This window comes from Aricia agestis, chromosome 10 (assembly GCF_905147365.1).
Source record: "Aricia agestis chromosome 10, ilAriAges1.1, whole genome shotgun sequence".
In the NCBI taxonomy this organism is placed as follows: domain Eukaryota; kingdom Metazoa; phylum Arthropoda; class Insecta; order Lepidoptera; family Lycaenidae; genus Aricia; species Aricia agestis.
Genome location: NC_056415.1, coordinates 4115041 through 4129001, shown reverse-complemented (window position 1 = coordinate 4129001; position 13961 = coordinate 4115041). Strand labels below are relative to the sequence as shown.

General features: G+C 35.1%; 1 protein-coding gene across 2 annotated transcripts; it reads left to right on the top strand.

Annotated features, from left to right (window-relative positions):
• The first annotated feature begins 1586 nt into the window (after window positions 1-1586).
• Window positions 1587-9882, top strand: LOC121730911 (G protein pathway suppressor 2). 2 transcript variants are annotated; one of them, XM_042120122.1, is made up of 9 exons: window positions 1588-1920; window positions 2230-2298; window positions 3451-3589; window positions 4107-4242; window positions 4758-4920; window positions 5571-5624; window positions 7128-7330; window positions 8830-8952; window positions 9590-9882. In XM_042120122.1, the coding sequence occupies exons 1-9, from the start codon at window positions 1812-1814 to the stop codon at window positions 9686-9688; spliced, it is 1095 nt and encodes a 364-aa protein (XP_041976056.1). In that variant the 5' UTR covers window positions 1588-1811; the 3' UTR covers window positions 9689-9882. The 2 variants fall into 2 exon arrangements, with proteins under 2 accessions (XP_041976057.1, XP_041976056.1); XM_042120123.1 differs by lacking the exon at window positions 5571-5624 and having other exon boundaries at window positions 1587-1920.
• Window positions 9883-13961: the final 4079 nt, after the last annotated feature.

Genomic DNA, 13961 nt, shown 5'->3' with positions numbered 1-13961 from the left:
CAAAACGAGATTTACATCTCCGTAGGTACGCGTTTCATGAGAACTAAGTTTTATAAAACAAAGTTGTGTGATTGTTGAAATCCTCCCTTAAACATTACGTACTACTGAAAACAAAATCAATTGCAGTATATTATTTTTATGGGAAACATGGACACGACCGTGGGCGAAGTTTAAAATGAAATTACCAAGCAAACTTCCAGTAGGCGTCACTAAATCCTAATAATATATACTACAATCTCACAGTCAAACAAAATTCTTAAGTAAATAAAGTTCATACACAATATAATAATCAATTTATCATAGCATTTACTAAATCGTTTGTTTGGGAAATATTGTTAAAATAGCACGTAATTTGCCAATAGTTATGTATATTAAATAAGCCTGCGTTTGTCGTAGAAATAAAATTCAATAATATAATTTCGATAACAATAAGACAATTTAATAAAAATAAAAGTAAGTGCTAGCTTTTGATTAAGGACTAATCTCGAAAACATAATCTCAAATCACGATTAAATAGATGTGGTGAACTGAGCTGGGGCCTCGCTGGCAAGAAAGCACGAGTTTACTGCAAAATTTACTGAACGACGCATGAGTTTCGGCGAGGCCGAAAGTTTCGGCTATATTTTGGCCGAAACCAAAACTATGGCAAAACTAGATTTTTTGGGCGAAACTGGCCGAAACCGAAACCGAAAGTTCGGTCGGTCACTACAAATTATATTATCCATTATCCATACAAAAAAATGTGACTTGTAGGTGGCCACTGGCCATTGGCCAGACCATTTAAAATTCAGTAAAGCATCTACCACTTCACTGAATCGACCGACTTGACTCCTTGACTGCATTGACTTTTTACTTCGACTTTGACTAGACTTTTGACCTGACGATATAAAGAAACGATGCTGAAAATTGACATGCAACAATACTGTTTTCCCGCCATTTATAATCCGGGAGTTGACAACTTTTTTTTAAATAGTTTTAAGCGCTTCAGTTGTTTACAATAATACCTGTAAATTAATATTTTATTCATTATTATGCCCTAGAATGAGAAAAAAATTATTTTAAATACTGAATTCAAAATATGTCACAAATGTGTGTCGTCATCGTTCATGAAATAAAACAAGCGTAGACAGAGTAAAATTGAGTTAAAGTGTTTAACCAAACAACTGTCAATTTTGTTTGACATTGAACGATGACGTCACTGCTTCAGATTAAATTTTTTCAATGTAAAATAAAATAAATCAATAATTATTTTTTCGCTATTTGTATTGTTTTAGAGTTTTTATCAATAAATCTATAAAATTTAATAATTATTTTAAAATTTTAAACATACTGTCAACTCCCGGATACTTGACACAGGCCATGGCTATATAACCGAAGTGCCATAATAAGAAAAAAAAGAAGAAGAAGTAGGACATAAGTAGGATCATGTGAAAATGTAATAATCTGTGATGTGAAAACTCAAAACTGACAGATGTCAGATTGTTAATGACAAAAAAATTGTAAACTGCGACGACGTGCAAACAAATTAATTATTGTTGATTAGAAATTCAAAATTTATCCATTATTATATATTTTTTTAGTTATAAAGTCTTATAACTTTGTATATCATTGATTATATTATCGTATGAATCGTGATATATTATGTAAATGTTGATTAGCAGTGTGTTAACAGTTCAAAGATTTCTGACTCGACCAACGCTCGGCTTGCTGATCTGTTGCTAAGAAAATATTACCTAGTGCTGAGCACTGCGTAAACTTGTGGCGGAGTAACTCATTACAGCGTTAAAATTACCGTTGATCTGGAAACCAAAATGCCTGCTGTGATATCAGCAACTCCAGAAGAGCAAAATGGCGCGGATCGAAAGATGTTTAGTGCGCTCAAACGATACATAATACGAGAACGACAGAGAAAAAAAGAAGGTGAGGTTGAAAATATTTTCTGCAAATTCCCAAACTCATCTTCATGATGCAAACACAATTTTCTAATGTCAAAAACTATGACCCAACTACAATGAAAGTAATTTTCAATAGATACATATTATATTATAATTAATTATAATATAATTAAATTCAAAATTACATTCATGTTCGTTGTTTAAGCACTGCAGTGAAATTTGCTTCCTATGTGTCCCTTCTTCATTTCATCTTATTTATTATTGTTTTATATTTTACATCATAGATTTTAATATCTTTATTACTTTATTTGTAAACACAATTTATTTTGTTTAGAATATGAAGCTGAAGTTGAGGAAGAAAGACAAAGGAAAGAAAGAGAAGCAAGAGATGTTATGACCCTTGGTAAGTATCCACAATATAAACTGCCTTAAAACTCCTATGTACGCAAAAACATTATAGTTTGTACAAGTTTTCTGTCCTTGTCTGATGCGTTAGAATCATAGAGATATTAAACCAGTTAGAATTGTTTCAAACAGGAAGTATTCTGTATTTTAAGTATTAAATTGCAAAACAATTTATATAATCTTATTGGAACTCTATTAGCTTTTAAGCTTCCCGATGCTGGAACAACCTTCCACCTCCTTTCAGGATGCTGAAAACAAAAAAAAACATTTAGCAAACATTATAAAACACATCTGCTTCAATTACAACTTCTTTCTACGAAATACCACCTTTCGATTGATGCACCTCTGTCGGCGGTGTAGGGTTCGTCCATGGTTGGAATGCGGGACAGCCTTGAGCAATCTTTAACCCATTTGTTCCATGATCGTTATACTCTGTATATCATTATACGCCTGTTCCTCACTCCTCAGGTTTAATTTTTTATTGTTAAATTATGCGGTAACATCATTTTTTAAGAGGTTATGCCACGTATAAAACCACGTTACAGAATAGGGTAGCTGTATATTTATAGAGTTCGACAAGGTTCTTTATGAACGTGGCGAGAAAAGGAACTAACACTTCTACCATACAAAAAGTCATTTTTGACAGTTCCCCTTTACCAGCAGCGCACATTGACTGACATTGACACATTCAATTAAAGCCTTGGCAAACTGTAAGTTATATTTTTTAAAATCTTTGTTTGAGAACTTCGAGACCACAGATTATTTGAGACGTCAAACGTCATAGACAATAATTGACAGTTTTTTTTTTCTTTTTTCTTTCTTCTCCTAATGCTAGGCACATAGATTTATCTTTTAGTTTCTTATATTTTCTTTGATTTATTTAGTATTTAAGGTTACTCATTTATTAATGTATGTTCCTTGTTTCTCTCTGTATTGCTCAAACTATATTATTGTGATGTCACACCTTGGCCCCAGCAGAAAATCAGTGCAGCAACCGGCTGCTAATGCTGAGCTGGGGGCCATTTTTGGCATCACACAATATAATGTTAAAATATTAATTATTTGTGTCCTTGTTCTTTCGTCCTTTGTAAATATTGTGTTGTGTGATGTGCAAAATAAACTCTTCTTATTCTTATTCTATTTTTTCCAGAGGAGACAAAGGAACAAATAGAAGTATTGGAACAGAAGTTGAAATTACTGGAGAAAGAGAAACAGCAGTTGTTCATGCAGCTTAAGAGAGTGTTGAATGAAGATGAAATAAGAAAGAGACAGCAACAGAAAGATGCCAAGTTAGTTTAATTTTTTATAACTTTAGTTAAATGAATTTGCCTGTGAAATCCACAATATCAAAATGCCATAAGACTGTCATAAATGATTGTTAAACTTTGCCAAAAATAGGGTAAACCTCAAATCTCTCTTTTTTTTAAATGAAATAAGGGGGCAAACGAGCAAACGGGTCACCCGATGGAAAGCAACTTCCATCACACACACGCAGCATCAGAATAGCTGCAGGTGCGTTGCCGGCCTTTTAAGAGGGAATAGGGTAATATTCCCTTTCCTTCCCATCCCTGCCCGGGGAGGGTAGGGAAGGGAATAGGGTAGGGTAGGGAAGGGAATAGGGTAGGGGATTGGGCCTCCGGTAAACTCACTCACTCGGCGAAACACAGCGCAAGCGACGGTACGGTTACGTCGGTTTTCTGTGAGAACGTGGTATTTCTCCAGTCGAGCTGGCCTATTCGTCCCAAGCATGGCTCTCCCACGCCTACTCTCTTCTTTATTTGTTGTCAAATACAACTTTTTTTACAGTGAAATGCAATCAATGAAGATGCCAATGGGAAATATTCAGATACCCATGTTCCAAATGCCAACATCCACTGGGCAGGGTGAACAGCAACAAAACCAAGGAAGACCGCCACCACTCTCTTCACACATATTGAATAAGGTTTATAAATTGCTCATTTAATACTGGAGCTTTCTTACTTTTGTAATACTTTTTCAGACAAATTTAATGTTTTTAGTCTAAATGCCTTATCTCTGCAAACATAATAAAATTCCAGCCACTGTGATAATTATTTTGTAAAACTTTTTTATTATATCAGTTTAATATGTTCGATGACTAAGCCTCTGTTAGTTGCAAGAATCTAAAAACGAAAATAGATTTTCAAACGTAACATGTGTGGATTTACCCTGTACAATGTACTATCACAGACATGTGTGGATTTACACTGTACAATATACTATCAGAGAAGTTGATCCCTAGGCAGATGGGGGACCTTAGTAATTTGGTCGCGTTAAGTCAAACCCATCCGACCGATCACAGCTAACATTGAATTGACATATTCGACCAAATAACGTTGGTCTGTCAATTGCATAGGAATCAACTTCCTCGATGGTACATTCATATGACCATAATTTCCTCAATAACATAGAATGAAAAAATTTTATTGACATTTTCAGAACAAACACTCCAACTACATGTTGTTCCCGCAACAACAGACAATTGTACGGGGGCCAGTACAGAGTGTGAAGAGACCTCGTAGCCCGTCACCAAACTACTCACTCTACGCTCACAGGATTCACCAGCCCCCAATGAAACACCAGTCTGTGTATTCTGATCACAGTGAGTTTGTTGTAATAATAAGCTTTGCGAAATTGATATCAATGTTTTCATTTCTGTCGTAATTGTAATATTGGATTTTGTAGCAATGGGTGGGATTTGTCATTGATATTAATTGAATAAATTAAGTGTAAAATAAATATGTAATAATTCTGTTCATATTGTGCCAGAAAGTGACAGCTTAGAGAAGATCATGTTCTAGTAAGTAAACTAAGAATTTTCGTCCTAGATTGGAAATTATTTATTCCTTTGAAAGTATGTATGTCACAGTATCATCTTTTCTGTATCGTATGTACTATACAAAAAAGATTATACTGTGTTAAATATATTTTAGCTCTAAATATGTCATTATCAATATGCCAAACTGCAAAATTTTTATAAGTAAATCTACCTACTATAAATTCACAAGGGTAGTTGTTATTTTTACTGGTATAATTATATGTGTTTCTATTTTTATATGTATCATTTTATACCGTTTAGTATTGAGGTACTATATTTGTGTTAAGTTTTGCAGTAAGTCGTTGTAAAATTAAAAATGTCTTACCTTCTTTAAATCTCTAATTGTCAATGTGAGTACAGCTTAGAAGCATTGGTAAAGACAATGACTTGCTACAAACTTCTACAGCAATGGTATTGTGTTAATCTGTTCGCAGAGGTCGAAGATAATCGTATGGGCCGCCAGATGGCGCGTGCAGTGCTATGGAACAGTGAGTGATAGTTCGTCACTGTCGCTTAGAGTGCACTCTCGTTCATTCATTCTTTTGTGTGCTTCTTGTTCAATCACTTGTTCATTTACTTTTTGTTTGCTCCTTCATTAATTTTCTTTTTTGGTTCTAATCGTTCATTCATTTTCTCTTTTGGTTCTGTTTTTTTTCCGTTGTCTTTGACCAATAAACGTTATTAGAGTCTGGTATAAACGTTATTAGAGTCTGGTTTGGATGGGCAAAACTTTGAATGAGTCCTAATGCTACTTGTCTCATTCACTCACGGTCGAGACATTACTTCTCGGTGGAAACAGAATACAATTAAACCCGTGCTTGAGTGAAAAAAGACAACTAGCCTGAGACCTTTGTCAAATTTCTATATATCCCGCAATCGAACCGTAGTAACTATGTAGGCTGTAGGTAGTAATCTGTGACCAAACTTAATCAGAAGTTCACACTAAAACCTCAAAAATCGGAATTTTCGTACCTCAAATATTGTTTTGGTAAACGCACTCACATCATGCTGAGAATTATTACTTGAATAAAAATAATAATTATTGTAATCATTGATTTTTTTTAACTTGGGGAATAATAATTTTAACAACCTTAATTCATCAAATTGGTCAAAGTCTTTATGTTTATTTATTTCTGATTTAATTTAACCAAAACCCTACGTACGACCACAATCTTAATCTTCAGCTATTGCCGTTTTTGTCGATGGTCTGACATTTTCATTAAAAACCGAGATTACCAAAGGCTAGTTGTAATGTGGTTTTACTATATAATATATATATACCTATCCATCACATTAAATTTTATTTTGAAATAATAAGTTGTTAGTTGTAATTTTTATAAGTAATTGTTTCTATCCCTAACTTATAACTAACTTCTTTTCTGCTTTTGTGTTAACAATTTTCTTTTCCGTTTTCTTGCGTCTAACAAAACATATTTTTTTAATTTTTACTCGTTCTCAAGATTAAAACATCATTATACTAATTAACATTGCTAACTTAACTTATATTGGATTATTTCAATAAGTATATTGAAATTACCCAATCTATTATATTAAGAAAATCAATAACCAAATAACTTTTACCTTTTGTAGCTTCACAGAAATGTAGTGTCTGGTTATGATGTGTGTATCTTTTTATGTCATATATTATATTATATGTATGTCATAAAAAGTTACATGTAAGTATATTTTATGTTAAAGTTTCTGCAAGTAACTTCCTGTTAGTGTTTAATTTTAGTTCAGTAATACAGATTGGATCCATTCTAGATACTATCAAACAGCAAAATAGTAATATCATATACAAAAAAAATATTTAAATTAATAAATGACTCGCCGTTCTCCTTTATAACAAAGGCATAAAAAGCGAAAGCGAAAAGACAAGCGAAAGTACAAACTGAGCGTTAAAACTACCTAAGACACCTGATTAAAACCATATTATCGAAGGTGTGTTATTGAAATAGAGTAAATTTTTAACGTTGCATAACACCATCCAGAGCCGTCGCAGTACGCGTCAAGCGGGTCCTACTACATGCCTACTTCGGGTGTAGTGGGCGTGGTCGGGGAGCGCCCGCCCCCACTACTGTACGCGCACCACGCCCACTCCCAACACTCCAACCTCATGTACGCGCCCGCACAGCCCATGTATCTCGACATGCTGAAGAATAGAGAACAGCATGAGCAGAAGAAGGAGCAGCAGGTATGTGTTTAGAGATGTCTGACTATTATTGTCTATAAACTTTGGGGAAGTAAATAAATAGTCCTAGACTGAATAAATTCACTGAAATCAGGAACTATTATTGACTTGTTAACATTAACAATGTTAAAGTCAAAATTTTTTATTCAGAATAAGTTTTTTCAAACGTTTTCTGAACGTTGTTGCTACTGGGGCTTACCACCGGTTCGGGAACTAACCCGGCGAGAAGAACCGGCGTAAGAAACTCGCACGGGGCCAACTTTTACCAAAAAGATGGAAAATTACAATGTCATTATGACTAAATAAGAAATAAAAAAACTAAATACAACCAGTGTACAATATTACAATAAAATAATATACAGAAACAGATCTGCAGGGGGCAACCTTATTCCCACGGTGTACTATCATTCATGAAATCAGTAACCTTATAGTATGCTTTGGTACACAAACGTTCTTTAACAACTTTTTTAAATTTATTAATTGACAGATTTTGAACGTTTTCTGGGATTTTATTATAAAGGCGTATACATTGACCTTTAAAAGAATTTTTGACTTTAGTAAGTCTAGTCACCGGAATTTCAAGCTTATGTTTATTACGAGTATTTCTCCCATGGGTATCACATTTTTTCTTGAATTCATATATATTCTTTTTAACATATAATACATTTGATAGGACATATTGAGAAGCAACAGTTAAGATTCCAGTTTCCTTAAATTTTTTTCTAAGTGAAGTATTACGGGCTAGCTTATAGATTGCCCGAACAGCTCGCTTCTGCAGCACAAAAATTATATTTATATCTGCAGCATTGCCCTACAGCAAAATGCCGTAGGACATAATACTATGAAAGTAACTAAAATACACTAGACATGCTGTTGTTTCATCTGAAAATTGTCTTATCTTACTTACTGCATATGCTGCTGAACTGAGTCTGTCGGCCAACCCAGCAATATGAGGGCCCCACTGAAGCTTGGAATCTAGTGTTATACCTAAAAATACAGCTGTATCCACTAGTTCTATAGTATCACCATTTAAAAGCACATTGGTTTCCGTTATACATTTGGTTTTTTTACTATTGAGTAAATACTGCTTAGTAGTACTAAGCAGTAGCAAAACCGTATATGAGTACTAAGTTAGTACTCATATACGGTTTTGCTCGATTGAGCAATCACGTAGAGTAAGAACCACGGCTCGAAGGCTCGCATCGAGCCGGCTCGATGCGAGCCTTCGAGCTGGCTCGATGCGAGTCTTCGAACTGTGAGTTTAGCGGTCCACACAGTAATTATTACTCCATTTGGAGTAAAACTATCGAGCAAAACCGTATGCGAGTACTTAGCATACCCAGTAGTTACCGTGATCTGACACAAGGCCTCAGATTTTGTAACAAGGATCTTCTATGAATTGGAAGATAATATTATATGTAGTATCGAGAGTAAGGGCTGCCTGCTTACTCTTGTAATTAGTCTATCATTAATATTCAATTATAAATAATCATCATGATCAGCCGCAGGTGCTGATCGGTCTGAGCGAGGCGCACTCGTCGGTGAGCAGCGCGGGCGTGGTGTACGCGCCGCCCGTCAGCCGCCACCTCTCCATACACCCGCCGCCGCAGCACAACAACATGCAGGTAGCGTGGCCTTGAAGTTTTATTATGTCACTGCATCCAGTCCCGCCGGGAGAGGTGGCTTACGGCCGCACTCAAAGACATATTTTAATGATAATTAAACTTTAATTTCATGAAGAGTTTGACAGCTAATGTATGGGTTATGTAGTAACTATTTAGTAATCTGTGGTGTGGAGCTTTTGTCAAAATCTTCAATAATCAACAGTCAAGGAATTAATATTCGTCTCTGAGTGCGGCAGTTAGTGTAGGAACTTATGCTATCGGCTATATTATGTTCGTGAAGTCTATTTTACGACTTTAGAATAATTATGACCCCATTGCTGTTACCACTTCAATTTGTTTTGGTATCAATGGCAATTTTTGCTCCAAATTAGGACAATCTTAGAAAAAAACGAAGTAGCAAAGATGCATGAGCTGTTTACAGTCTAGCGTTTTGTATTAATCAACTTTTTTTATTTTTTCCGAGAGAGAGGATATTATCATATTAAACATGATAGACTTTCTAAAACAGTTACATAGTGTCATAAAGGTACGGCTGCTTAGGTCACGTATTTGGATTTTACGAGTGTTTTTTATCTATCGAATAGAAAAAAAAGCAAAGTTAAATCGTTAATTAAATAACATTCATTGTCTGTTGCAGACACCGAAGCAGGGCAGCATAACGCAGGGCTACTCGGTCCAGCAGTCAAATGCCAACGTCCAGAACCCGAACATATATCCCAACCGTCACAGATATTAGCTAGTAATCATACGGCGACACTCCAAGCAGCCACCATAGCGAGAACACTCATGCGGAGAGAGCACACTTCCCCGTTGAACTCCCACTGCTAACTGCCAATATTATGTGTTAAATAACATTTGTTTATTTGTTGTTTTAGTAGGGCTGTACAATTTATATTTTGATATATAAAGTAACAAAAAGCTTGATAAGTTCATAAGTACTATGAGAGAAGTTAATTCATAGGCAGATGGCGGACCAAAGTACGTTGGTCCACCATGTGCCTAGAGAATCAATTTATTCAATGGAATAAACTAATAAAAACAAGAGCTGTACAATTAAGCCGATTAGACCGGCTAAAAAGTGATTTAAGTAAATTTTCTAGATGACCTACAGAGTAAGCTAGTTTAACCGGTTAACTTCAGGTAATTAGCCAATGGCAAACCGGGTTATGTAAGAAGCGCGTGAATCTATGGTGCGTCCCATACGAAGTCGAAAGTACCTATCTAATTGATAGACTTAGCCACGGAGCTCATACGAAGAGGAGCTGGCCTAAGCAACTGTGCACTGTGATTTTCAACTAGGTCCTGACGTCATTATTGTGGGCGGGGCTTAGTTATACTACTTGACACTAGATGGCCAAACCTTTGAAATATAATACAGATGTAAATGCGTATAATTTTGCATAAGTTTATTGGAATAATCATACTTGAATACTGGTAACTGTTACACACGTCTTAAACACATTTAATAGCTAAAACCGTAGTTATATAGCTTTTATTATTATACTACTTATAAACCGCCATCTGTCGTCATTTATGATAAACATTTGAAACGTAACAAATATCCAGGGCTGTATTCAGAATTATTATTTTACTAACCGATTCAGTGCGGATGACACAGTAGCCATGTCATACATGTTTTTAACGTGTGGCGTATGACACGTGTCATTTAGAAAGCGATTGTATCTCTCTTAAAAAAAAAACCGTCTTAATTTTCCACGTAATGCGTTGACATCAAAGTATTACTAATCCACTAACGATTTTTGTTTTAATCTAAGTTGTTTCTTTCGAAAATCTTATCCATAGGAATAAAACGTTTCCCTGCGGTTAAAAGTGGTCTTGTACCTATGAGCTTTATTACTGGAACTCTCCTCCTTTTTGGAAGTCGGTTAAAAAAACTTAACAACGAACTTGTTTAAAATAATAATTTACATCGGAAACTCCGATTATATTTAGAATACTCATTTTTCTAACTTTGAAACCTACATAAGGTTTGCAACATCTGAATAAAAAAATGGCTTACCTGCCATTTTCAGGTTAACACTTAGTAAAACTACTCGAAGTCAACTCAAAACAACGTAGCCTTCCGTTAACATCAATGGTTTGGGCTCAACTAAACAATAAACCTTTTTGAACGTGGCGGGTGACACGGTAGCCGTGTCATCTACTTCTATGGCGTATGACACGGATAAGCTGTCACGAGAAAATTGTGTGCCGCCACGACTGAAAGTCTTCAAAAATGTGCGCCGCATTGAATCGGTTAAGTATCGCAATGACAGTTTTGTTTGCTAATGTTGACGCGCGCTGACATTTGGCCAGCCGTAGGTAATTGATTAAAAAAAAATTCATGAAATTTTTGAAAAAGAGTTTACTTACCTATTACCTACCCCATTCCCTTCCCTACCCTATTACCTCTTAAAAGGCCGGCAACGCACCTGCAGCTCTTTTGATGTTGCGAGTGTCCATGGGCTACGAAAGTTGCTTTCCACCAGGTGACCCGTTTACTCGTTTATCTCCTTATTTTACATTAAAAATTCGGTCAAAATTCTAACCCTAATTTTAATGATTGACCTTATTATAATTAATATACATTTTTTAAAGTTCTGAGTATGTCCCATAATATTTAAGAATTTTGACATCTAGTGTAAGATAGCTGAACTACGTAGTAACATCAACATCGACCTAAGCTAGTAGTTTTGCTTTTACACGATAGGTGAAATATGGAAAAGTGAGCGGAGCTTGACACCCCCTCACCCCGCAAATTGTCACGCGTTGACCGTTGTTTCTTAAGGAAATTTGATTACCACACCTCCTCTCTGTATTAGCTCCGTGGACTTAGCTGATTTCTATAAATTTATTTTCTTGAAAGTTCTAAGTTTATTAGTTATTACCTAGCTAACTTTCTAAACGGCGTAATCGGCTAAATTGTACAGTCCTGACAGTACAGATTTTATTTAAACATTAGCAATAAATTGCTATCAAATTTTTCTTTGCAACAGTAGGTTCATCTTTTCATATGCGATCATACCTTTTCTAAAATACGGAACCCTAAAAATGTGTGCAGTTGGAGCATGACAAAGGACAGACCCGGTTTGTTTGTGCAGTGTTACCCAGTGACAGAAACTGTGAACCGAACAGTGATACAAAACATATAATAGATAATGTCATAGTAAAAACATACATGTTATATAGGACCTAGAATTTCTGTACAAAAATTAGATACAAGATGTATTTAAACGCTTGTGAAAGTTGTATATCCTTTTAAGCGTTTAAATATACTCTTGCCAACTTACTAATAAAAATATTTACTAATCCCCTTACTAATAAAAGATCCAAAATGTGTGACGTTTTAGTTATAAAATGTTCTTATCTTGTCTTCATCGATTCGATGTCGAGACACTTTTATAACGTGTCAGACAAGGATATAGTGTGGATCTTTCTATTAGTCAGTGGGTAATGAATAAGCTATAATTCTATATTGATGTTTTTTCCCTGAAATATTTGAAAAGGTTTAGCGACAAAGCAAGTTATTATGTATTGTGATAATAATATATTTTTATTAGTAAGATGGTTGATTCTAGTTATTACAAAATATTATAACAGATAAAATTGTTGTTAACGGCTTAACTAATGGCTTAGATTTGTTTAATTTTAAAAGCTGTAATAGCTTGTTTGAAAGTATTGTAGAAAGTTAAAATAGAAAGCATATTATATTTTGTGTACTAACTTGTTATAACTTATAAAATAGTTTTTGCTTTTTGTTATACATCAAACATAGTTTTGATGATAGAATTCTATAAAAATAGCAATGAGTCCGGTTATTTTTGTCTTTTTTATGTTAGCTTTCTCTCAATCTTCTAGGTCCTGTCTCTATTGTACAAAAGATTTCAAAGTATAATGTACAAAATATCTACATCAAAGCAATTATATATAGAACATGCTTATGGTGGTATTAATAAAACTAGAAAACAAGAACAAGTTTTAATTTCTCAAAAAAATTATTAGCATAAAAGTGGCAATAAAGTAAAATCGTTGGAAATAATTATGTACCTAGTAATGGCCCTGGTATTTGGTACACAGTTGGTCCAATCACGAAATAAGAGTGATGACTGATATGGACGTACTGTTATATCGGAAGTCACATGTCAACGTATGTGTAGTAAAAACGCTTAGGTTTTCAGTTGCATTTCCATGAATTGCAATTGCAAACTTTTGCTGTTTCTGTTATTCCATTTTCCGTATTTTTTGATCAGATCGAATTGGACCTTCGTCGGGTGCAGGTCTTCTCTTAAGACAATTATTAAGTTTTTTAAATAAATATTCTAGTTTTAATAAAAGTGATTTTTTTTAAAAAGTCTCTCAAGACCCACCAAGTAACAGTGGTGTCAGAAGTGGGATACCAGCATTAAATCCGTCGTTTCGCTGGTATTCCTTAACGGTTCGCGAAAACTGAACTGAAAAGTGAAAAGAGAACTGAGTGAATAGAAAAACTATGAACCAATTCGTCTCCGGAGTGTGATTGTGTCCTTGTCCACTTCGTAAAACTCAAGTGCACTGTGTCTCGACAATAAGCCTTTCGTCGTAAGCCTGCAGACCAGTCCTGCACTCCTGCACCCCGACATCTCGCGCGCGAATCGCGATAAATCCGTAACGCCGCCGTTCCTGCCATCGTTCCTGTCATTGTTCCTGCTGCTGTTCTGCCGCCGTCCCGGTCGTCGTGCTGCCCTTCTGCTGTCGCTCTCGTTGTTCCTGACGTGGTTGCGTTTGGAAACGCGCCGCCGCTGCCTGCTGTCGCTCGCCGTGCTGCTATGCCGCTCAAGTTCCTAGTGTTCCTGTCCCTGTGAGTAAAGCATATTATTATTTGTTATTGCTACATTTCAGCTATATTTTTAATCAGTGTCATTCAATATACTTACCAAATTCCTTACCAATCTCTTATCCTTAAAGTAACAATATTATACCTAATTATTAATAAATTAATCTAGAAAAAATAAATAAATAATTCTTTAAAT

Bases quoted from the DNA above. Each gene is read 5' to 3' on its own strand.
- LOC121730911 (XM_042120122.1), top strand. From the start codon at position 1,812: ATGCCTGCTGTGATATCAGCAACTCCAGAAGAGCAAAATGGCGCGGAT. The intron at 2,299-3,450 runs GTAAGTATCCAC...TATTTTTTCCAG, and splicing joins AAGAGATGTTATGACCCTTG to AGGAGACAAAGGAACAAATA. The intron at 8,953-9,589 runs GTAGCGTGGCCT...TGTCTGTTGCAG, and splicing joins CGCAGCACAACAACATGCAG to ACACCGAAGCAGGGCAGCAT.